This window comes from Physeter macrocephalus, chromosome 16, assembly GCF_002837175.3.
Source record: "Physeter macrocephalus isolate SW-GA chromosome 16, ASM283717v5, whole genome shotgun sequence".
NCBI lineage: Eukaryota > Metazoa > Chordata > Mammalia > Artiodactyla > Physeteridae > Physeter > Physeter macrocephalus.
Genome location: NC_041229.1, coordinates 13489971 through 13516742, shown reverse-complemented (window position 1 = coordinate 13516742; position 26772 = coordinate 13489971). Strand labels below are relative to the sequence as shown.

Sequence of the window (26772 nt, the reverse complement as noted above, 5' to 3'; positions counted from 1 at the left end):
TATTCTTTTGGTTTCCAGATTATACTCCAGTGGAAGAGTGGTGATTCACAAGCTAACAACAGTATTTGTACTGCTATAGTTTTTCCCTAACACCCTGAAAATAGGTTTCAACAAGTGTGCCAAATCCTATTGGTAGATAATGGTGGCTTAGAACTTTTTGTTGAGGAGTTTGGGCTTGGTGAGAAAAGAGTCCCACTTACATTAGGAATGCCTTTCTTACAACTGGGAAAGGGGCAGCACCATGCTCCTGTATCGTTTTGGTTCAGGAGAGAGATGATGATGGCTTGAAACAAAGTGGTGGTAGTAGAGATGGAAAGAAATGGACAGAACTTGCTGTGTTTTAAAGCTAGCGTAACATGATTTGCTAATGGATTGGATGGTTTCTGGTTTGAGCCAGTGTATAGATGCTGTGATGGGAAGCCATGGAAAGGTATAAAACAGGGGAAAGTCATGATCTGATTTTTCTTCTACAGTGATAGTATTGGCTGTTGTGTGGGAAATGGATTAGGCTTGTGGAAGTAGCAATGATGGAAGTAGAGGGATAGGTTAAAAGGTTACTGCTGTATACCAGATAAGAGATGAGATAGTATAGACTAAGGATGAAAAAGTTGAAAGGAAGAAAAATGGACCAATAAGAGGTGGACTGGAGCTAGACTCGATAAGAATTGCTGGTGGATTGGATAAGAGAAGGGTGAGAAAAGATGACAGGGAAGAATCAAGGATGTAGGTTTGTGGTCATTAACTCTGCCAATTGGTGGTGGCAGTTACTAAAATGGGGAATTCAGAGTACAAATGTGGGGAGAAGTACATTGAGAGAGGGGAATTAAGAGTTCCATTTTGGACAACTTTAAGTTTGAGATATTCTCATGAGCCATCTAAGGTGATATGTCAAGCAGGCAATTGGTTGGCTATATTAGAGTTTGGAGTTCAGAAGGAGAGGTCTGGAATAGAGATAGAAATTTGGTGATGTTCAGGAATAGTATTTAAAGCCATGAGAGTGGGCAAAATCATCTGGCGGGGGAGAGAAGTCAGCAAAAGAGATTTAAAAGGAGGCACAACAAAGGAAGAAAGGAGAGAATAGATTAAAGTAGTAGGCAAGGAATAAAAAAACAAAAACAAAAAATTCTCTCTAAAAGGGGAACCCTCCTGTACTGTTGGTGGAAATGTAAGTTGGTGCAGCCACTATGGAAAACAGTATGGAGGTTCCTCAAAAAACTAAAAATAGAGTTGCTATATGATAATAGCAATCCGACTCCTGGGCATATATCTGGACAAAACTGTAATTCAAAAAGATACACGCACCCCTATGTTCATAGCAGCACTATTCACAAAAGCCAAGACATGGAAGCAACCTAAATGTCTACTGACAGATGAATGGATAAAGAAGATGTGGTGTGTGTGTGTGTGTATATATATACAATTGAATAGTACTCAGCCATAAAAAAGGAATGAAATAATGCCATTTGCAGCAACATGGATGGACCTAGAGATAATCATACTAAGTGAAGTAAGTCAGACAGAGAAAGACAAATATCATATGATATCACTGATATGCAGAATCTAAAAAAAATGATACAAATGAACTTATTTACAAAACAGAAACAGACTCACAGGCTTAAAGAACATACCTGTGGTTGCCAAAGGGAAGGGGGGTGGAGGAGGGATGGAGTGGGAGTTTGAGGTTAGCAGATGCAAACTAGTATATGTAGAATGGATAAACAACAAGGTCCTACTGTATAACACAGGGAACTATATTCAATATCCTGTGATAAACCATAATGGAAAAGAATATAAAAAAGAATGTATGTATATGTATAACTGAATCTCTTTGCTGTACAGCAGAAATTAACACAACATTGTAAATCAACTACACTTCAATTTTAAAAAACAGGAAAGAAAAATAAATAAGCATCCTCCCTTCCCCCCCTCCAAATTCTGTCTAAATAGAAAATTAGCAAAGGAAATAAATAATCCATGAAAGAAGAAGTGTAAAAGACCAAATATGAATATTAAAGAACAGTCCAATTTGTTAGTCATAAAATAATTCTCTTTTGACCTGCAAAATTGGCAAAAAAAGGGAAAAATCAAACACAACAAAAGGAAAAATCTACTTATAATTAGTGTTTAAAAGGAGGGCATAGGAATGTGAGTACTCTCATACCTGGTTGTGGTAGAATGAAACTGGTTTAGCCTTTCTGTCTGGAGGGTGATTTATATAGAAAGATTTAGAATTTTGCTCAATAGTTCCACTTTTAGAAATTTATCAGAAAGAACAGAAAAGGGATTTGGGTTAAAATACAATTACAAAGCCATTCATTTAGGTGTTGTATATGAAAGGCAAAACCTAGAAACAAGCTAAATGTCCAATGTAAGATGAATTACATAAACAAGAGAAGATATGGTGTACAGTGTAGACACTAAAAATTTTTTGTCGATAAAGATTAATGATAGGCAAACAATATTAAAGAAATAGGTGAAGGTGTCAAAAGGTACAAATTTCCAGTTATAAGATGAATAAGTCCTGGGGATATAATGTACAGCATGATGACTATAATATTCCTATAAAGGAGAAGAAAAGAGGCCACAGAATTGTATGTATAACTAATAAGATCTCATTTTTGTAAAAAGTAAGAAATATAGAAAAAACCTGGAAGGAATGATACCAAAATATCAACAGTACTTATTTCTAGGTATTGGAATTAGAGGTAATTTAAATTTTCTTTCTGTTTATATATTTTCTAAATTTTCTATACTATATAATCAACCAAATTATTTTTTAAACGAAGAAAAAGATGTGATACCTCTTAGGTGACAGCTTGGATTCACAAGGACAATCCTGGAAACTTCCCATTTCTTGTAGTAACATGATTGGTAGATTCAGTTGAGTTCAGTGAACCTAGTCAGACAAAGTCCTAAGTTCTCAGCTTAAGAGGCTAGAAAACTGGGCTAAAATGGAGAAGGTGAAGTTTCATGACGGTGAAGAAGTCACATTTTGTTCTCAAAACCATCCTGTACAACTCTAATATGACAGTGCTTGCAGACCAGTCAATCATAAGTTACTATGGTTTGTTAATGTGTGATAATAAGATCTTAAGAAATTCTAATGTAGGGGTTGGCTGAATGAGTGCCTAAAGTACTGTTTGTTTGCTTTAAACCAAATATCTACTTTGCTGTGTAGAGCTTTTGTTAATTAATACAGCTTTTTCCTCATGCTTTTTGGTTTCAGGACCCCTTTACACTCTGTAAATCATTGAGGACCTCAAAGAACTTTCATGTATGTGGGTTATATCTATCAATATTTACTATATTCAATATTAAAACCGAGAAATTGAAAAATATTTAAATATTTAAAATATTAACATTTAATAATAACAGTAACAAGCCCATTACATGTTGACATAAAAACATTTTTTTAAACGTGAAGACATTTTAATGGAAAAAAATTTTTTTCAATTCTTTTTTTTTTTTTTCCTTTTGGCCACGCCGCACAGCTTGCAGGATCTTAGCTGCCCGAGGAGGGATTGAGCCCGGGCCACGGCAGTGAAAGCCTGGAATCCTAACCACTAGGCCACTAGGGAACTCTCTGGAAAATATTTTTAAAAATAAGTAGTTTTACATTTTTGCAAATTTCTTAAACCGCCTCAATGAACCTTTTATACCTGTTACATTAACATTCATTGGTCTATCTTGCATTTGGAATGAATCTTTTACCCATGCACGATTTTGTAGCATCATACCTTGGTCACTTGGAAGATATTGGTTCACTAGGTTATGTAGATTTTAAAGTGTTGACACATCATTCTACAATCACATTCATTAATTAAATATCATTAGAAAAGTTTTATTTGGAAACTGTTAAGCTCATAGTAGAGGATAGGCTTTTTAAAAAATTCTGATTTTTGCTTAAAAGCTTGAGTTTTATCATTGACAACAAAAACTATCAGTTGTTTTCCTTGAGGTGACAGGTCACTTTGTTTATTTTGGAGAAACTGTCTGCCAAATATTCGAGTCTGAGTAAGCATACTTTGTCTATTAGTCATTCTTTTAAGTAGAAATGGTATTCCATGCCATGTATGAAAATCCCACAGCTAACATTATACTCAATGGTGAAAGACTGAAAGCTTTCCACTTAACATCAGAAATAAGACAAGGGTGTCTGCTCTCACCACTTCTATTCAACATAGGTTCTATTCAACATATGAGGTTCTAGCCAGAGCAATTAGGCAAGAAAAAGAAGTAAAAAGCACCCACAAGGAAAAGGAAGAAGTAAACCTGTCTCTATTTGTACGTGACATGATCTTGTTTGTAGAAAATCCTAAGGAATCCACTAAAAATACCACTACTACTAGAACCAATAGTTGAGTTCTGCAAAGTTGCAGGATACAAGATCAAATGCAAAACTTTACAAAGCTCATTTGTATTCTTTCTACACACGAGCAGTGAACAATCCAAAAATGAAATTAAGAAAACAGTTCCATTTATAATAGCATCAAAAAGAATAAAATATTTAGGAATAAATTTAACCAAAGAGGCTAAAGACTTGTACACTGAAAACAATAAAATGCTGCTGAAAGAAGTTTAAAAAGAACCAAATAAATGGAAAGATATTCCATGTCATAGATTGGGAAGATTTAGTATTGTTAAGATGGCAGTACTCCCCACATTGATCTAGAGGTCCAGTGCAATTCCTATTAGAATTCTAGCTGCCCTTTTGGTAGAAATTGACAGGCTAATCTTAAAATTCATTGAGAATCTCATTGGGACTTCCCTGGTGGCACAGTGGTTAAGAATCCACCTGCCATTGCAGGGGACATGGGTTCGATCCCTGGTCCAGGAAGATCCCACATGCTGTGGAGCAACTAAGCCCGCGTGCCGCAACTGCTGAGCCTGCTTTCTAGAGCCCATGAGCCACAACGACTGAGCCCATGTGCCACAACTACTGAAGCCCGTGCGCCTAGAGCCTGTGCTCCACAACAAGAGAAGCCACCGCAATGAGAAGACCACGCACCGCAACGAAGAGTAGCCCCCACTTGCCACAACTAGAGAAAGGCTGCACGCAGCAACAAAGACCCAATGCAGCCCAAAAAAAAAAATCTCAAGGGACCGCAAAAGAACAAAACAATTTAGAAAAATGACAAAATTGGAAGACTCACACTTCCTGATTTCAAAGCTTTACTACAAAGCTACAGTAATCAAGATGGTGTGGTACTGGCATAAAGACAGACATATAGACCAATGGAATAAAATAGCCCAGAAATACACCTTCACACATATGGTCAATTAATTTTCAACAGGGGTGCCAAGTCTTTTCAACAAATTGTGCTGGGAAAACTGGATAACCACAGTCAAAAGGATGAAATTGGACTTTTACCTTATATTATATACAAAAATTAAGTTTAAGTGATCAAAGACCTAAATTTAAGAGCTAAATAAAAACCCTTAGAAAATCTTCATGATCTTGGATTGGGCAATGATTTCTTGCATAGACAATAAAGCATAGACAATAAAAGAAAAAATTGATCAGTTGAACTTCATCAAAATTTAAAACTTTATCCATCAAAGGACACTAACAAGAGAGTGAAAAGACAACCCACAAATTGGGAGAAAATTTTTGCAAAATATATATTTGGTAAGGGATTTAAATCCAGAGTATGTAAAGAACTCTAACAACTCAACAGAAAAACACACACACAAAAACCCAATTCAAAAACAAGCAGAAGATTTGAATAGACACTTCTCCCAAGAAGTTATACAGTTGGCCAATAAGTGCATGAAACGAAGCTCAATGTCATTATGGAAATGCAAATCAAAACCATGAGATACCACTTCACACCCATTAGAATGTCTATTATGAAAAAAGGGAAACTGACAAAAGTTGGCAAAGAGGCATTGGAACCCTCATCCTTTGCTAGTGGAGATGTAAAATAGTGCAACCACTGTTTAAAAAGTTTAGTGGTTCCTCAAAAAGTTGAAAATGGAGTTACCGTATGATCCAGTGATTCTTCTAGGTATTTACCCCCAAAGAATCAAAAGTAGGGACTTGAACAGATATTTGTACACCCGTGTTCATAGCATTTTATGGTAGCCAAAAGGTAGGAACAACCCAAGTGTCCCTCAATAGATGAATGGACAAGCAATATGTGATGTATACATACAATGGAATATTATCCAGCTATAAAAAGAAATGAAGTTCTGATACATGCTACAACATGGCTGAACCTTAAAAGCATTGTGCTAAGTGAAATAAATCAGACACAAAGAGACAAATATTGTATGATTACACTTATATGAGGTATCTAGGCAAATTCATAGAGACAGAAAGTTAGAAATGAGGTTACCAGGAGGCTGGGTTGAGAGAGAGTAGGTAGTTACTGCTAACATTTCTGTTTGGAATGATGAAAAATTCTGGACATGGATAGAGGTGATGATTATACAACGTGTGGATGTACTTAATGCTACTGAATTGTACACTAAAAAATGCTTTAAGTGCTTTACAAAAAAAGGTATTCCAAAATGTAGGGTGGATAGCTAGTGGGAAGCAGCCGCATGGCACAGGGAGATCAGCTAGGTGGTTTGTGACCACCTAGAGGGGTGGGATGGGGAGGGTGGGAGGGAGGCAGACGCAAGAGGGAAGAGATATGGGAACATATGTATATGTGTAACTGATTCACTTTGTTGTAAAGCAGAAACTAACACACCATTGTAAAGCAATTATACTCCAATAAAGATGTTAAAAAAAAAAAAGTATTCCACCAAAAGAGTGACTACTTGAACTATTTAAACATTGCACATGTAAATCAACTATGCTCCAATAAAATTTTTTTTAAAAAACAACAAAAAAAAAGACATTGTACAAATGTGTTTCCTGAGGACAACTGTTATTACAACAGGAGTGCTTTTCGTGTACTTCTTATTTTGTCACAATGTTTTTAAAAGTGTCCTCAATATTCAAAATTTAATAAAATTAATGGTCTTTCCTGCTTCATCAAGGACATTCTTAAGTGCAGCTAGCATTTTGTTTTTGTTTTTACTGCAAGTCATGGTGAAGAGTACAGTGCCTACATGTACAGTTCAGTGCTCCTGCCTTGATTCAGTTAAGACACCAGCAGACTCAACCCAACTTTGTGCCTTCAATGCAAGTATCAACACAGTGGAAAAGATGAATCATGTGGTGTCTTAATATTATTATGGAAATAATTTTAACATTGCAGACCCTCTGAAAGGGTCTCAAGGACTCCTAGGGATTGCATAACACACTTTAAGAACTGCTGTATTGATGTCCACATTTCAAAAATGCTGTAGCCATTTTTGAAAGTGATTAATGCTGCTGTCATTTTGGTACAGTTCCTTCTAATCTCTTAAAGAGTAGACTTGTTATACTGTTCCAATACTGCTTTATAATTCTGGTGCAAGGCAGGCTAATCTTACCCCTTTTTATGTTTGAACCATTGTACATTTCAAGGGAACAATATCAAGGCTGGTAAATAGATTTTAATAATTGCTGGTCTTGTGGATAGGTTGTAGCTGCTTAGATTGTTGTCTTGAGGGGTTCAGTGGATAAAGGTTCCTGGGTGGAATAGAAATATCTTCCTTGGACTTGGGAAAGAGATGTGACAATATCATAATTTGCTCTTTGTACTATTTTAATCTAAAATTTATAGTTTTGGAAAATTTTTATCTTATAATTTCTTCAGAAAAAAATTCTTTTGTTCCCTTCCTTCTACTCTCCTTCAGAGGACTCCATTTATATATATATTTGGCCACTTGATATTGTCCTACAGGCCACTGGTGCTCTGCTCACTTTTTTTCCAGTGTTTTATTTTGGGGAGTTTCTATCACTGTGTTTTTGAGTCAGTTAATCTTTTCTTCTGCAGTAGTTAATCTGCTGCGAGTCCCTTCCATTTTAGTTTTCATCTCTAGAAGTTGGATTTAGATTTTTTTTATGTTTTCCGTGTCTTAACATGTGCAAGAGTTTCTCTACCTTTTTGTATAAATAGAATATAGTTATAATAACTTTTGATATCCTTGTCTGTTAATTCTGTCATCTGTGTCACTCATGGATTTAATTCTATTGATTTGTTTTTATCCTCACTAAGTCATATTTTCTTGCTTCATTGCATGTTTGCTAATTTTTGATTGGATGCTAGACATTGTTAATTTTACTGTGGTAGGTGCTGGATACTTTGTATTCTTATAAATATTCTTGAGCTGTGTTCTGGGATACAGCTGAATAGTTTGATCCTTTTAAACTTTGTTAGGCAAGGCCAGAATAGCTTTTGTTTTTTGTTTTTTGTTTTTTTGTGGTATGCGGGCCTCTCACTGTTGTGGCCTCTCCCCGTTGCGGAGCACAGGCTCCAGATGCGCAGGCTCAGCGGCCATGGCTTCACGGGCCCAGCTGCTCCACGGCATTTGGGATCCTCCCGGACCGGGGCACGAACCCGTGTCCCCTGCATTGGCAGGTGGACTCTCAACCACTGAGCCACCAGGGAAGCCCTGTTTTTTTAATTAACCTTTTTTTAATTGAAGTATAGTTAATGTTGTAATACAATGTCATGTTATTTTCAGGTGTACAGCAGTAAATCTCTATGTATGTGTGTATATATATTCTTTATCAGATTCTTTTCCATTATAGATATTGAATACAGTTCCCTGTGCTATACAGCAGGTCCTTGTTGTTTATTTTATATATAACAGTGTGTATATGTTAATCCCAAACTTCTAATTTATCTCCCCCCGCCCCTTATCCCCTTTGGTAACCATGAGTTTTTTTTTTGTATGTCTGTGAGTCTATTTCTGTTTTGTAAATAAGTTTATTTGTATCATTTTTTTAGATTCTACATATAAGTGATGTCATATGGTATTTGTCTTTCTCTGCCTTACTTAGTATGATAATCTCTAGGTCCATCATGTTGCTGCAAATAGCATTATTTCATTCTTTTTTTATGGCTGAGTAATATTCCATTATGTGTGTATATGTATGTGTATACACACGCACACACACACACCCCACATCTTCTTTATCCATACATCTGTTGATGGACATTTAGGTTGCTTTCATGTCTTGGCTATTGTGAATAGTGCTGCTGTGAACATTAGGGTGCATGTATCTTTTCAAATTAGAGCTTTCTCTGGATATATGAATAGCTTTTAATCTAGCTACATGTTAGATTCTACCCGTGCTCTACCCATCTACAGATTTCCACCCCCCTCCTTCTCCTTTGTGAGAACTGGGGAGTGTTTGCTGTACTCCTTTCAGGTGGTTCTTTCCCTGTGTTCATCAGTGCTCAGCTATAGATCTCCTAAGCTTCCTCTCTCTACTCTTGTATTCTGTACTGAGGACTCCAACTGCCATGGTTTCCCCAGACTCACAATTCTGTCTCCTCAACTCAAGAGACTATCAGGCTCTGCCTGAGTTCCCCCTCCCAGTGCTGAGGCCTAGAAACTCCAGGCAGTAAGTTCAGTCAGTCATAGAGTTCACTTCCATTTGTTTCCCCTCTCTTAGGGATCACAGTCCTCTGCTGCATGATGTCTACTGTCTGGAAACCATTATTTCATATGTTTTGTCCAATTTTTCAGTTCTTTCAAGGAGGGTAAATCCAGTCCCTGCAGTTCCCTCCTGGCTGAAAGCAAGAGTCTCGGTCTAAAATTTAATTTTTTTAATTTTTGCAAATTCAGATGCCATTAATATTACATGCTTGCTATATGCCTGAAAAGTTCAAATGTGGTCTAGTCTTTACTCGCTCCCTACCTCGCCACACATATTAATTGGGCACTCTCTCTTTTATGTTGAACAAAATGAACATGGCCTTTGACTTTATGTATTTTACACTTTATAAATGTGGAAACCGAGGCTCGGAAAGTTAGAATAAAGTTACCCAAGTACATACAGGTAGTTAAGTGCCAGGGCTTTTTTTTTTTTTTTTTTTTAAGCTAATCGCCCACAGGTTTATTACCGATTACTTTGGTTTTCTTTTGTTTGAATGTAAAGGAATGATGATTGTGTATTTCATTTCACATTGCAGAAATGATCCCGTGGAGGCCATATTTCAAGTAGTATATGAAATGGTAAACTACATAAACTTGGGGAAGTTAAAACATATTAATAAGCATGTCATTTGAACACAAAAAATATCAATACTGTGCTTTACTACAGCATTAGGTATTCACATAGCAAGAGAATTTCAGTCAAAATATTTCTAATAGAGCATAGGCTTGATTATGCAGATAAAGAGAGAGAGAATGTGAAGGTACCCTCTCTTGCCTCCCCTCAAAGCATCAGTGATGACTTTTATAAAACCAGAGCAGTATAGAGAAGTAGGCAGTGAATGTCAAGTAGAATGTGCAAAAGCCTTTTCTAATCACGTTGCTCTAATAGTGCCAACCAAGACTTGCTCTAAAACCATAATACTTGTGAAGTCTACAACTGCATTTAAATTAGAACATCTTAAAGAACAAGCTCAAAAGCTGGCTACAAGAATTTTTTTTTTTTTTTTGCCAGGCTGTAGTATACAAAGCAGCAAATGCTTGCTAGAGGAACCTAGTAGTGTGAAAATGTTAGAAGCATTATGAACTTGAATCCTGGCAATGTATTTTTTTTTTACTTTTACTTACTGTGTATTGAACCTGAAATATATATTTTCTTCGGAAAGCTTAAATCCTATGTATTGAATTTGTTAAAGAAATGGAATAAAAAACATTCGTTAGCATTTTTCTTTCCTCTGTTTGAACCCTCCCCCCACTCCTTTACATGCAAAACACTCATCCTGCTTAGTGTCTAATAAAATATATCTAAATGATTTAAGTATTCAGAGTTAATATTTCTTAACTTGTGTCATTCTTATTCTTATGGTATTTTTCTTATGTTATTTACATTTAAAATAATTAGTTGAATGTTTTATTTTCCCTGTAACGTTGAACCAGATTATAGTGATCCCTTTTCTTCTATTCTTCTGTTCTAACTTCAAAGAGCATGATTAAAAAGCCACTTAAGAAAGGAAATCTTTCATCATTATTGCTGTTAACAGTGAGCTTGAGCTAAGTTCTCTTGACATGAACTTTTGTGAAGGGTTCTTTAGGCCTATATGTGACTGAATATTATCTATTTCATTTTTTATCACTGGATTAAGGTTTTATAGACTAGGTGAGTGATTAAGGTACTGCCTAATTGCACAGTTTCTCAGTGTGACTTTCACTTAGTGGCACACACACAGGTCAGTAAACATGTAGTATGGTGCAGTGAGGTTAAAGCAGTCGTAGCGTTAGATGCTAAGTGTGTGAGCTGGATCAGCCAGATGGACTCCTCTGCCATTTACTATCTCAGTATATGACCTTAGACAAGTTACTTCTCTTTGCCTCAGATATCTCATTAAAAGTGCTTTCGTAGGATTGTTGTGAGTATTATAATGAATAAGTTAATGTTTAGAAAGCACCTAGATTAATGCCTGGTTCACAAAAAGCAGGACCAAAGTATTTGATTTTTTTTAAAAAAAATTAGAGATATACACTCATTGAAAAATTATGGGAGGGAGCAAATTGTTAAGAAAAATGTTGTATACACTTCAAAATAGTTGAAGTAATAAATTTTATGTCATGTATATTTTATCATAATTTTTAAAAAAGAAATGTCATGGTTCACAGGCTACTGAAGTTTTCTTTATGCAAGTATTCATCCAGCAAGTATTTTTGAGATCTTGCTCTCGGTACATTCCAGGTGAACATCAGGCTTGAATTCATAGGTGGAAGGATGATCCTGTGTAGAGACGCCATATTCTATTGGTGTCCTGTGGAGAGGAGTGTTTGAGTTGAGCACAGTTGGCTGTATCCTGAGACTGGGCTCCAGAAAAGGGACTCACCCTACCCCAATGCACCCCTGCATTCTCTCTTTTTATGGGGGTCAATGTGATAAGTTAGGTAAAAAGTGTGAGTCTTGGGTGCCACCTATTTACAGGAGTTGCTAAGAACCAGCTGTCTGGTAACTAGAGACTGCAGAGGTCCCTTGGGAAGCTGTTAGGAGGAGCCCCTGGTCCTAGTTAGCTCGTTGCCAAGCAATCCAGAAAGAACAAGATGACGGACCAGTCAGGAGTCAAATGCAGTAATCCAGGTAGGATGATGGTGGTTTGGACTAAGGCAGTAACTGAACTATAGTGGAAATAAAGTCATTGGCTCTATGAAATAATCATATATATATATATTGCATATGAATAGCTTATTCCTCTGTTTGCGAAGTAGTATTATTATATGGGTGTACCACAATTTGTTTATCTGTTCACCTGTTGATGTGCATTTTAGTTGTGTCCCGTTTTTGCCTATTATAAATACAGCCAATAGGAGCATTCATGTCCAAATCTTTGTGTGGGCATATATTTTAATTTCTTTGGGGCAGATATCTAGGGTGATATATAATGCTTCACTGGATTCTATTTAATAATCGTTCAGGATTTTTCCATCTATTCTGGTAAGTGAAATTAGCATGTAGTTTTTTTCTCATGGTCTTTGATTATGGAAGTAATCAAAATGAATGAGTTCTCTTTCTGTATTTTTGAACAGCTTGTAGAAATAAGAGTTAGCTTTTATGGGGAACGTATAGCAAAAATTCTTCCGTAATACCGTCATGGTCTAATATGCGTGCTTATACACGTGTGTATGACTGTGTCTATGTGTGAGAGTAGGGAATGGATTTTGATACCTACTCTATTTAATGGTTTTTGGTTTACTCAGGGTTTGGAATAGTCCATTTCCCCTAAATAAGTTTAAGTATGGTGCTTGCCATATAGTAAGCATTCAATGTTTATGAAATAAATAAATTAGTGAAAATTACTGGAATAGAGTTCATTGTATTCTGTTATTGAATTACCTTTTATCTTTTTAGTTATGTCTCTAATTTTGTTAGATTTAAAGTTTGTGCATTCTGAAGATTTTTACCAATTCGTCATGAGAGGTTTAATTTGGCACTCTTATGAAGCTTTTAAATTTCTTGTATTCAAGTCAAGATACATTTATGATTTTTCTCCATTTTTTATATATTCTTATGCTTTATTTTCTCCCCTTCATGAATATACCTCTGCTCCTTTGACAATAATTGAAATTTTATCACGAGTTTTACTTTACTGAGTTTAGTAAACACAGTAAATGTTGTTTACTTTTGCACAGTGCCTCTAATACTTAAGTTCCATATAAGTTTTCCTGCTGGGAAGTATGATAAATACCACTGAATAGGTGTTAGAAGCCCTAACATTTGAGAATCTATGAAGAAGTGTTAAGAAACTCAGTGCGTTTTCATCAACTCAGTGTGTTTCATCTGCGTAGAAGATACGGAGAAACAAAGATTGGGTCTCAAAGAGATGGCATTAATTCTGCCTCATGTGAGAACAACTAAAAAAATTAGCACGATATTCTTATAAAGGTGAATATAGCACACTTAGAACATTGATTGCCCAGTGTTTCCAAATATTTTTCACATGGTTTTGTTTTTGTTTTAAATAAGAGAAGCCTGCCACTCCTGTGCTTTTCTGACTCCATCATACTACCTACCCCCCTACTCCCAAAGGGAGAAATTCCAAATCTTTTCAAAACTGTACTTCAGTTTCTTTTTAATTTTCTTTTTTCTTGGCCACACAGTGTGGCATGCAGGATCTTAGTTCCCTGACCAGGGATCGAACCTGCTCCCCCTGCATTGGGAGAGTGGAATCTTAACCACTGGACCGCCAGGGAAGTCCTTCTTTTTAATTTTTAAAATTTTATTGAGATGTAATTGGCTTACAGCATTATTTAAGGTTAAGGTGTGCAACATGTTGATCTGATAAAAATTCTATTTCATTTTGATTATCCTGTGTGAGGGAATTAGCAGACAGACAGGTCATTCCCAACAGTGTCAACAGTCTTATACGTGATTTCACAAATCTGTTTCCCTACTTGCTCCTCTTTCCCAAGCTGCCTGCTAGACATGCCATATTAATATCTTTCAGACATCTCACACTCCACATGTCTGAACATTGAATGTATCCTCTTCATTAGCAAACCAACTTCCTCTTCTGAGTTCCCTCAGTTAATATTTTGTAGTGGTGACAGGTGTGAGTTACTGAGATTGATTCTTGGATTAATTTCTTTCAGCTGAGGTTTGTTAATCTATAAAGTGAGGGTAATAGCAGAATCAATCTTAGAGGATTGTGAATGAAAATTAATTAAATAATAAAAAATATAAAATGCCTGACACATAGTAAGCCCTTTAAATGTATTAGCTTTATTAATATATATATATATTTTAAGACCCTACTCAGCTGCTCAGGCTCAGTTTCAGGTTCATCATCTCCTCTCTCCTACTCAGTCATCTCATCTTCTTGGTTTTACTTCTGCAGTATCTCTCAAATCTGTCTTATTTTACTCCCTGTGTTTGGGCTCCCATTACCTTTCTACTGCATACCATCCTGATTGAGCTTGCTGCTTTTGTCGTTTCCTCACTTTCATACTGCTTGCCGTCATTTATGGCCTCGAAACAGATTCAATGTCACTCCCCAGTTCCAAACCCTTAATGACTTCCTGCTGCGTTTGTAATATCTCTCACCCCGGTAGTTAAATCTCTACATTTTGAGTCCTGCCTGTGTTATTCAGTTTTATCCTATGCTACCATGATTCTACATTCTAGCCATGTCCGTTTATTTTCGAGTCCCTGAACTTTCTTCTACTGAGCCTTTGCTTTGGTCATTCCCTTGGCTTAGAATTCCTTTCCCTTCCATATTGTCTGTTGAAATCCCATCTATTCTTTAAAATCCAAGAAGCCTCCTGAATTATACTAGTTTTAATTAGTGGTTCTCCTACTCATGCTCTTGTGACTCTTCGTTTTTATTGATACTTTACTCTTGCACTCACCAAAGTCTGCCTAAATGTGAGTCTGCTTTGATAACTAGTCAGGGCCAGGAACACCTTCTTTCCTGTGTTATCGGACATTGTCTTTATTTATAGCTTTTTAATAAAAGTATGTTGAATTTGATAAAAAATACTACTAATTAAATACTAAATACTACTAACTAAATAAGTAAAATTCCAATACCATAGAATCTTGAACTTGAGGAGGATTATTTTTCATGGAAAATATATTGAAGAAAACGGCAGTGATGAAGATTTTTCTGGTATTGATGCCTCCAGAGGAGATGCAGATAGATATAGAAAATTTCATTATCTTTCCCAAGTTTTGAGAATAGCAAAGTTTAGTATCTACTCTGTGTTTGTTCAGAGAAACAGTGTATTTAAATGGAAATGGATGTCTGATATGCCATATACTCAGGAGTTAAATAATTAATGATAATTAGATATACTTTCTATATACTTGATTAGATTGTATTGGAGCTGTCTCTTGCTCGGTATATAATTTGCTTTCTCTGTCTATGTATCTATATACTTTTAAGTTTATTTTTTAAGTTCACAGGATAAAACTTCTGAAAAGTGCTTGGTGGTTTTTGTCATTTGTTGGGGGGAGGGTATGAGAAGTTTTGGAGATTTCTGTATTGTGTTACTGATGTGTTTGTATGTTCTTTAAGGAACTGGTATAGAGAAATAGTAATCAGTTCTCAGGGTTAATATGCTTTTAGCTGCAGACAGATGCTCCAGTGTATGTAACTGACATAGCTGTCTTTCAGAACTTGGGTTGAGTAAATTCAAAGGTTGTTTTGAAATATAGAGAAGTCTGATTATATTCTCGAACTCTTTAGGAAATAATGATGATAGTACCATAAGTTAATGTAACTTAGTGAACATTTGCTGAATGTTCACAATGAGTTTTAAGCTATTTTTGTTTTTTTCCAACCACACTAAAACCAAAGGTATTAACTTATAAATATTATGTCTCTGTGGTGTGTGCTTTAATGAGAATGTATCACATTAATCATTTAAAAATACTGACTTGGGTGTAAGTGATCTGTTTTACATGAGTTAGGAAAGAAGGAATATATCTGTGAAAAATCTTTTCCAGTAGTGACTACAGTGGAGAAGCATGGCAAGTACTCTCTGCCTTAACCAGGTGGTCAAGGTTAACATCACCAGTGATGTCATGTGGATTTCATGTACCCACCAATATGATGTGTTGAGATAGGCGCTTCACTTCTGTGATATTGTGTCCATAAACTCATAACCCCAGTCAGAGCATGAGAAAAATATCGGCTTTACATATTGAGACACGTTCTACAAAATACCTAACTAACCCCAGTACTCCTCAAAACTATTAAGGTCATGAAAAACAAGGAAAGACTAAGAAGCTATTACAGACCAGGGGAGACTAAGGAGATGTGACGAATAAATATAATGTAGTATCCTAGATTGGATCCCAGGATAGTTAAGCACATTAATGGAAAAAACTGGTGAAACCTGAATAAAGTCTAGGGTTTAGTTAATAGCACTGTACTGATGTTGGTTTCTTAGTTTTAGCAAATGTATGACAGTAATATTAAGGGAAACCAGAGCTGAATGAGGGGTATATGGGAATGCTTTGTACTATCTTTGCAACTTTTCTGTAAATCTAAAATTCCAAAATAAAAAGTTTATTTAAAAAATAAGTAATATTTTTCAAGTCTATAAATATATTGAATGTCTCTTAAGTGCAAGGCAGTGTGCTCGCCACTGCAGGGCATAGAGTGTGTAAGGCACCTTCACTGCCCCTGCCCTTAAGGAGTTGTCATCCAGCTGGGGAATAGGACAACCGATACGAAGTAGAACATGATGAAGCCGGTACAGAGTGTGAGCAAGATGCTGTGGGGCGTGTGGGTGTGAGGTGTCTGAGTTTGAAAGTAGACATTGAATGAAGACTGGGAATCCTTCCCCGCCCGCGACCCCCACCCCCCCGCCCCCAGCATCCACACCAAGAAGATAGCATTTAAAATTAATTTTGAATGGGCAGGACTTCAGTAACCATAGTCATTGGAAAGGAAATACGTATCATACCAGCAAGCCTGGGCTCTTGAATCACAGACCTGCTCTGCCACTTATTTGCTCTGTGACCTTGAGCAGGTTATTTGATGTCACTAAGTCTTTGTTTCTCCTTGTAAAATAGGATTAGTAATTTCTATTTCAAAGCATTATTATGAGAATTAAATGAGGTATACATGTAGCTTAACAAAGTATCTGATACACAGTAAGCTCTTAATGTTAACTATTAGAGAAGGAGAGGACATATATTACTGAGGTAACACCATCACTGAAGGCCTGGGGCCTGGAAAATATAGAATGTTTTGGGAAATATTGAGTAGTATATGTCTAGAAAGGTGAATCAGGACCATATTGTGAGTGCTTTGACTTACAAGCAGAGCAACTTGAACTTTTTTGGTGGTTATTGGGAAGTCATTGAGGATTTTGGTGTAGAAGGATTAAGGAGATTGAGTCTGTGTTTTAAGATGAATCTGATAGAAGTACGAGGGGCATGTTGGAGATTCTCATGTGGGCTGCTGTCTTCCTTTTTACCTGGTGAATTAGATTAGTGTTTCTTTAGGTTTAAAATTCTATGAAACAGCTCAAAATGCTCTGAATGATAATGTAAACTGTTACCATGTAACTTGGGGGTCTCAGAAGCAGGACCATTAGTATATTATCAAATATACTTAATATGTTTAGTGAAAAAGGCCATTGGTATTTTTATATATATTGGCTTAGAAGTTTTTTGAATAGGTGATGCTTTTTGCCTCGCCCCCCGCCCCTTTTTTTAGCAGCTTAAGCAGATAAGAGTTAAACAGTACTTCATTGACTTCCTGTGAAGCTTTGTTGAAAGAAGTTCCGTTGTATCTATTTTTAAAGCTGATTACTGTGAGCAGAGGATGCTGCTATTGAGTTATAAATGTCATCTCAGTATGTTCTCACTCAGCATTCTTTGGATGACACTAGTGTTTGCATATAAGGTTTTGGAGTTTAATGAATAGAAAAAGCAGCACAGTTATCACTGAAATAGTACCAGTAAATGAAATACTTAAAAGTATTGGTCACTTCACTATTGAGCAGTATAATTATTTATCATCATCTATGTAGGTTTTACAGCCCACACCATGGCTGAATGGCAAAGAGTGAGTTATATTGTGACCTCATTTGGGAAATATTTTACAGCTCCAAAATGGTATTGTATAATGTTGTGCAGTTTGTCAATCATTGTATTGTGTTAATCATTCTGAAATTTACCTACTGGGAAGTACAGGATCATTAGGTCTACAGATATTATTAAAATAGATTATTGGGGTTTTCCCCCAATGTTTTATTATAAAATTTTTTTAATTATAAAAGTCAAACAGAAATTGGAAGAATTTTATAATAATTATATACATATTAACTAAATTATTGTTTTCAAAAGGAAAGCTCCACTCTTCTTCTCTTTTTAAAAATCAAAAAGACTTCTGAGTCTTCGAACCATTTTCACATGTGATAGTATTTTCATATAGCTGAGGTGAGTTTTGATATTTCCATGTTATTTCTTCAGAAATTATAAAATTCTTTGAGTAAAATAATTCACTACAGATTCTGGAATTTAGCCAGATCCCTAGTGTTACGAGTAGATAACAGTATTTTAATTTATCCCCATATATGGTTCATACAATTAACTGTTCATTTAAATTCCATAAGATATAAGTTTATTTAAATTCTTTGCAGGCAGAAATAAAATATACTTTTAAAAATTATTATTTCTTGACATAATTTCTAGTCCTCTGTCACATAAGGATAAAGTGCTAGCTTTCTTTCTCTCATGTCTTTCTTCTTCAATCTTGTGAAAGTAAACTGCTGAAGTTAAGGTTTCTTTTCCAGTTTCATATCAGTGATAGAGCATAAATTTATACATTTTTATAAATGGAAAGATATCTTTAAGAGTAATTGGTTCCAGCTTCCTTATATTACATTGGAATCAATGGAGGCCCAGAGAGGTTAAATAATGTCACAGGACACAATAAATTAATGGGAGACCAGGAAATACATTTTAGATTTCTAGTCGTCTTGACTATTATCATATATATTTTCAGGTACTCTTTTGTAGAAAGAATAAACAGAGCATGCTTGTCAGTTATAGAATTTATCTCTGTCAAAATGGAGTTTCAGAAAAAGTAACCATAAGTGAGAATATCTTTATGAATACATTGGACTGATTGTTTTGTAAGTCATCATTTAATATTTTTCTAGAATATCTCAACCTCCCTCTCTCTTTTTTTAAATAAATAAAGAAATTTATTTATTTATTTATTTTTGGCTGCGTTGGTCTTCGTTGCTGCACGCAGGCTTTCTCTACTTGTGGTGATCAGGGGCTGCTCTTCGTGGAGTGTGCAGGCTTCTCATTGCGGTGGCTTCTCTTGTTGCCAAGCACAGGCTCTAAGGCATGTGGGCTTCAGTAGTTGTGGCACGTGAGCTCAGTAGTTGTGGCTTGCGGGCTCTAGAGCGCAAGCTCAGTAGTTGTGGCGCACGGGCTTAGTTGCTCCATGGCATGTGGGATCTTCCCGGACCAGGGCTTGAACCCGTGTCCCCTGCATTGGCAGGTGGATTCTTAACCACTGCGTCACCAGGGAAGTCCAAGAAGATTTCAATCTCTTAATATTCATTTCTCAACAGTCTTTTTCTTCTTGAAACTTATTGTACTTCTAAGGGATGGAACTTTCTCATTAAAACAAAAAAGAGTGGTACTACTCTCCGTACTTGTCTTAAACATTAATAAATACATTTTAATATAGAGGGTTAATATATCTCCCCATACTATGTTCTTTTTTCCATTTCCTCTTTCTCTGCAAGGTACTTTGTGGCCAAGAGTTACAAGGCAGCTTGTTTTTCAGTATTTTGTGTAATAGAAAATGCATTGGTTGGCATCATTTGAGGAGTTTTCTGTTTATCTCATATTCATATAAAGGCTACTTTCCCACACTGTCTTGCTTGCTCTATAGAAATGGTGATTGTGGTTTCTATCAGGTTGTATTTATCTTTCTACTTTTGAAGCTAAAACAGGAGCTATAATTGTGCATTTAATTTTTATATACTTAAATATTAGTGACATATAAATCTTAGTCCCTTACTAGCTGAAATTATGCACAAGAAAATGTATACCATTACTTTAGGCCTGAGGTACAAAGATACATTGGCTTTTAGAGTAGGACCTGAGGTAGGGGGAAAAGAACTCACACCAGTCTTGAACCTTTTTAAAAATTGACACTGCATACTGAATCAGCGTTTGATTATGCGGAAGTTTTGAGGGGACAAAAGGGAAAGATGGAAGCTATAGAGTAGAATTTGCAGTTACTTAGATGTAAATGGTTAGCGTGAAAGGTAGTAAAAATGACCTTCTTCAAATACTGAGTTAAAGCAAAGCTTGTATTGATCCTACTTGCTGCTACTCAAAGAAAGAAAAGTTTTGTCTTCAGGGCATTTACAAAAAATAGAACAGTTGTGTTTCTTTGTGGATATTTGGAGAAATGTTAGAACATGTATGAATTGAAGTAACTGCTGACAGAATTTTGAAATGTATTGCTTACTTGTAATAAGCCCAAATATCCATCATGCCTCATTGTTCTAAGTTTACATGTTTAGAAAGATTTTGCTGATTAAATTCTGCCCTATACACTGTAGACACTGAGCCATAAGCCTAAGGCCTTAAAATGTTATTGAAACAGAATTTAAACTCAGACCACTTACAAAATACTCTGACCCATGGGCTTTTGTAGATTCTTTTTTTTCGTTTTAAGAAGTGTGATGCTTACAGTGCACATCTCTGGTGGTTTTAAGAAATGTAAGCTGGCTTTTGGGGGGATGCATCCTTGAGTATGAAAGTGTCTTAAATTGATTTTCAGTAACTATTTCAGTCAGCACTTCAAATTGCTCTTAGGCACCTGGTGCCATTACATCCTTGCGGTCAATAACTTTCACCTTTTTGTGGCTTACTTCACAAATTAAAAAAGCTTTTTGTCCATTATATTTTGGTATGTATATTTTATCTCTGATCTAGCATAGTACTGGATACCTGGTAGATTCTCAGTGGAAAATTATTTAAAGAGTCAAAGATGCTGACATGGCCCAGTCATCCAAAGACTCGCTTCCTGCCTTTACTTCAGAATTGGCTTAAAAATCAACAGTTAGAGAGGTTCCTAAGACCACCCCCTCTAAAACGGCAATCTTAACATGCCTCTCTTCTCATACCCTGCTTTGTTTTTCTTCAAAGCCTTTTTCTCCTGCTACCTGATACTCTGCCATGGGAATGTGAATGCTATAAAACCAGGAATTTTGTTTTGTTGCATTGTTGTATCCATCCCTAGTGCCTAGCACACAGTATGCAGTGAGATGTTTTCTAAAGGTATAATAAAGGTTAGAAGTTATGCCAGATGCCAAAGGGATATAAATTTATATCAGAAATGAATTCAGCCTTCATGTACACAAATAACTGTAGTACAAGATGGGTTCAGATGACATAAGAGAACTTCAGTGAAAATACTGGGGGTGTTTTAGAGGTTTATTACTTATAGCTGGCTTCTTAGGAAATGACAGTTAAGCTGGGTCTTTTGCAGACTAAGGAACAAATAAGCAGTGGTTCAGAGGTGCAAAAGTGAATAAGGGTAGTATGTATAAGAAGAGGTAAAATGTTCAGTTTGAGTAGAATATACTAGTGAAATTAGTTATAAAGGTGGGTTAGACCCAGGTTAGTGGAAAGTCTAAAAATCAAAGTTGAGTTTGGATTTTGTCCCACTGGTACTGTAGAAATTGTTTCTTCCCCCCTCCTTGAAAGGCAGTTATATGTGGTATGATTGAACGTGCATAGCAATAGACTGAAGACAGAAGTTTGAATTATGGAGTAGGTAGGCGCAGGTAGCAAGGAGTGCATATTAGAATAATAATACAAATTCAAAGGTAGGATTGACAACAAATGATTAGCAAATTGACAAGTCAGATATGGAGAATAAAGAAAATGGAGGCAGCTAAGATGACTGACTCTAAGGTTCTGAACTTGTGAGAAGTAAGATGGTGTTGTCATTAAATACAGAAAATAGAGAACATGAAGAAAGAGCAGGTTTGAGAAAGAAGGTTAGTTTATTTATTTTTTAGAGGTATAAAGATTTATTTAATTCCAATTTAACAAATTTTGTTTTTCTTTTTTTTAATTGAAGTATAGTTGATTTACAGTGTTTCAGGTGTATAGCAAAGTGATTCAGTTGTATATATACATTCTTTTTCATATTCTTTTCTATTATAGGTTATTAGAAGATATTGAATATAGTTCCCTGTGCTATACAGTAGGTCCTTGTTGTTTATCTATTTTGTATGTAGTAGTGTGTATCTGTTAATCCCAAATTCCCAAAATCTGTTATTACCGCCCCCCACCCCCAATCTCCAAGGAAGGTTAGTTTAATTTTGAATGTGTTGCTTTGTGGTGCTAGCATTTGAATGGAGAAATGCAGTAGGCAGTTGGAAAGCTACTAAGGCCTAAGATTGGGAATCTTCGCAAAGCAGTTTTTGAAGCCTTGAGATTGCAGAGGAAGAGTCAAGAGAGTACATGGGGAAAGAAAGGAAAATGATGGAGAGCAAATTCTTGGCAAATAGTTGTTAGGAGAATAGAAAGAATAGCCAAAGGAAGAACAAAAGCAAGTAGGAGAACCAAGAGAGGATGACATTGGAGAAACTAAGGAAAGACATTTTCAGGAAGAAGTAAGATTCAAACCTGTTTCTTGCAGAAAGAGTTCTGTTGTAACCTTGGGAGTATGATATATGTATTGCGTGGGCCAAAAGGTTCGTTCAGTTTTTTCTGTAAGATGGCTCTAGTAGCACTTGGTTGTCTTTAACTTCATTCAAAACAATTTTGTTAGATTGTATGTGACAGCTGTCATATCAGTGTGCATTTAAAAACGACATCAAAATTGGTGAATTTTTGTGTAGTCATTTTAATATTGAAGATGGAAGAAAAAAAGCAACGTTTTCAGCATATCATGCTTTATTATTTCAAGAAAGGTAAAAACGCAACTGAAATGCACAAAAAGATTTGTGCAGTGTGTGGAGAAGGTGCTGCGACTGAGCAAACGTGTCAAAAGTGGTTTGTGAAGTTTCATGCTGGAGATTTCTCGCTGGACGATGCTCCACGCGAGAAGTTGATAGCTATCACATCGAAACAATAACTGAGAACAATCAACGTTATACCATGCTGGAGACAGCCGACATACTCAAAATATCCAAATCAAGTGTTGAAAATCATTTGCACTAGCTTGGTTATGTGAATCACTTTGATGTTTGGGTTCCAAATAAGTTAAGTGAAGAAAACCTTCTTGACCATATTTCCGCATGCGATTCTCTACGGAAACATAATGAAACATTCCGTTTTTAAAACAAATTGTGACAGGCGATGAAAAGTGGATACGGTACAATAGTGTGGAACGGAAGAGATTGTGGGGCAAGCGAAATGAACCACCACTAACCACACCAAAGGCCGGTCTTCATCCAAAGAAGGTGATGTGTATATGGTGGGATTGGAAGGGAGTCCTCTATTATGAGCTCCTTCTGGAAAGCCAAACGCTTAATTCGAACAAGTACTGCTCCCAGTTAGACCAACTGAAAGTGGCACTCGACGAAAAGTGTCCAGAATTAGTCAACAGAAGCACATAATCTTCCATCAGGATAACGCAAGACCGCGTGTTTCTTTGATGACCAGGCAAAAACTGTTACAGCTTGGCTGGGAAGTTCTGATTCATCCGCCGTATTCACCAGACATTGCACCTTCGGATTTCCATTTATTTCGGTCTTTACAAAATTCTCTTAATGGAAAAAATTTCAATTCCCTGAAAGACTGTAAAAGGCACCTAGAACAGTTCTTTGCGCAAAAAGATAAGAAGTTTTGGAAGATGGAATTATGAAGTTGCCTGAAAAATGGCAGAAGGTAGTGGAACAAAAGGATGAATACATTGTTCAATAAAGTTCTCGGTGAAAATGAAAAATGTGTCTTATTTTTACTTAAAAAACCGAAGGCACTTTTTGGCCCACCCAGTATTTTCTCTGATACACGTTTTTCTGCTATACTGTTTAGCATAGCTCTTTACACATAGTAGGTTCTCAACAGCTTAGCATATCTTAAGGGAATCATGGACTCTCTCCTGCTTATCTTTAAGGATTAACATTTGGCAAAATGTTATATAAATATTGAGTGCAGTCTGGTGTCCTGCAGAAGTCTTTGGGAAGTCATTGGGACTAATTTGTGCTTTGCAGATTTTCTATCATGTTATCTGTGATATATTCTCGATAGTTTCTATTTTTGTTTCCTCTTTGGTAAAATAGTAAAAGTCCTAACCAGCAATAATTGAAGGCTCTCAAAGTACCAGGAGGAAAACAGTTAATGGAGTTTAGGGATTGGATAAGTGCTTGTATTTTTTATCTTACTTGAGCTATTTAGCATATGAATTATTTTAGACTGTCTTCAAAGAATATTAATTTTATCACTTTTGTAGGTGCTTTCAGAAATGGGAAACTAGAAAGAATATAACTTGATACAAGTGCAGGAAGACAAATATCAAAAAACTGAAGCTGATTTGTTGAAAAGCTGATTAGAAAGATTTCAGCAGTGTTTTGCAGAAAAGTTAGGGCTATAGAGACTTAGTGCAGCATTTTATCCAGGAAAGACAAAGATGGGACTAGTGGTGACCCTCCAGTATAGCATTAAAAGAGAAAAATCTATCGTATTAAAGAGAATTTTTAGGCAATAAAATTGATCATGAATTGACTTGAAATTTCATAGTCCACTTGTATGACAAAAATTGACTTTTTAAAAAATTAATTAATTTTATCTTTGGCTGTTTTGGGTCTTCATTGCTGCACGCACAGGCCTTCTCTAGTTGGGGTGAGCAGGGGCTACTCTTCGTTGTGGTGCACGGGCTTCTCATCGCGGTGGCTTCTCTTTGTTGCAGAGCACGGGCTCTAGGTGCGTGGGCTTCTGTAGTTGTGACACGTAGGCTCAGTAGTTGTGGCACACGGGCTTAGTTGCTCTGCGGCATGTGGGATCTTCCCAGACCAGGGCTCGAACCCATGTCCCCCTGCATTGGCAGGCGGATTCTTAACCACTGCGCCACCAGGGAAGCCTTTATTTTTAATTTAGATGAGTTATGGTAATTTAAACATCCAGATTAGTTCATGCAAAGCAGGAAATAATGTATTTTGCTTTTCTAACATTTCTTTTGTGAGTGAATGGTTATAGCAGTGTACAACTTCTTACACGTATTTGCTGAGTCCTCTTTACCTGTCATCCTAAAAAAGTAAGTTTGTTCATGTAAGTTTATGCTCAGTTATTAGGTCTGATTAATTTAAGATTAACAGTCTTAAAATAGATTACTGTTAAATTTTTCTTATTTACCATATAACATTGAACAGAGGGAAAGGAGTGGACCTAGTGAACGCAGCAGTCTTTCTTGCATTATAATTACACACCTGGTATAGTGAATTCAGCACATTTAAAATAAAAATAATTTTATGTGTTCATTTAAACATTGCACTTCTGATCATTTGTAGGCGAAACCTAACCAAACTGTCCCTGATCTTCAGCCACATGCTGGCAGAACTAAAAGGAATCTTTCCAAGTGGACTCTTTCAAGGAGACACATTTCGGATTACTAAAGCAGATGCTGCAGAATTTTGGAGGAAAGCTTTTGGGGAAAAGTAAGACTCAAAATAATGAACTATGAAGAACTGAAGCTTGTGTTTTGGGTTTTTGTTTAGTTTTTTATTGATGGAATATTTAAAACATGGGAAACAGAAAAGTAATATGTGTGTATCTACTTCCCAACCTTTTTTTGCTCTGATTATTTTTTTTAAAAGAAATAAACCTTTGCAGTTCCATTGAAACCCATGCTCTTTGATTGAATGCTCTTCTCTTTCTTTACTCATCCATTATGCTGTTAATGGACATTTACATTTCAAACTACTTGCTATTGCAAAACAGTGCTGCAGAAAGCAAAATTGTATTTGTCTTCATATGCAAGAGTTTCTCAATAGTTACATACCTAGAAGTGGAATTGCTGAGTCAGGGGGTTTCACATCTTCTGCTTTGCCAAATATTGCCTAATTGCTTTCCACAGTGGTTGTACCAGTTTATATTCCTATAAGTAGTGTACGCATGTTCCAGTAGCTCCGCAATTTGACTAACACTGATGATATGAATGGTATCATATTTTGCTTTATACTCCTAAATGACAAGGGAGCTTGAGCACCTTTTCACATTTGTCACCAATCAAGATTCTTATTCTGACCTTCCTATTCCTATTCCTGACTTGTCCATTTTCCTATTGAGTTGTTTGTCTTTTTCCTATTGTAAGATACTAACTCTTTGTTAGTCACTTACATTAGAGATATTTTCTCCTAGTCTACGGCTTGTCTTTCCACTTTGTTATATTGTCTTTTTGATATTCAGAAGTCTTACATTATATAGACAGATTTATGAGACAAGTTTATGTTTCTAAGTATTAATATAAATGTTCTTGACTATCCTCTGAAATTTTGGTTCAAAGAACTGAAAAGGTAGAAAACAATAAAATTTTTCAGTTGAATATACAGATCCTAATGTAAATCTCTCTTTAAATGCTTTCTTTCTTTTTAATGAAATATAGTTGACGCACACTATTAAGTTAGTTTCAGGTATATACTACATATTGATTTGAAGTTTGTTAAACGCTTGATTTATTTTAAAAAATCATGTTTAAACATTAAATATAGACTAATTAGTGATTTTTAAAAACTTAGTTGAAGAGAATGGGAATGAGTTTAACTTTGTTCCTTTAGCTTAATAACTAGCTACATTAGAAAAGACTTTGAAAC

The 26772-nt window shown here is 35.9% G+C and overlaps 1 protein-coding gene across 1 annotated transcript in view; it reads left to right on the top strand.

Annotated features, from left to right (window-relative positions):
* CBL (Cbl proto-oncogene) overlaps positions 1–26772 on the top strand; it is a 96254-nt gene that overhangs the window by 33547 nt on the left and 35935 nt on the right. The window contains exon 3 of the mRNA XM_007124216.4: positions 25471–25617. Coding sequence (XP_007124278.1) covers positions 25471–25617 — 147 coding nt within the window. The remainder of the gene's footprint in view (positions 1–25470; positions 25618–26772) is intronic.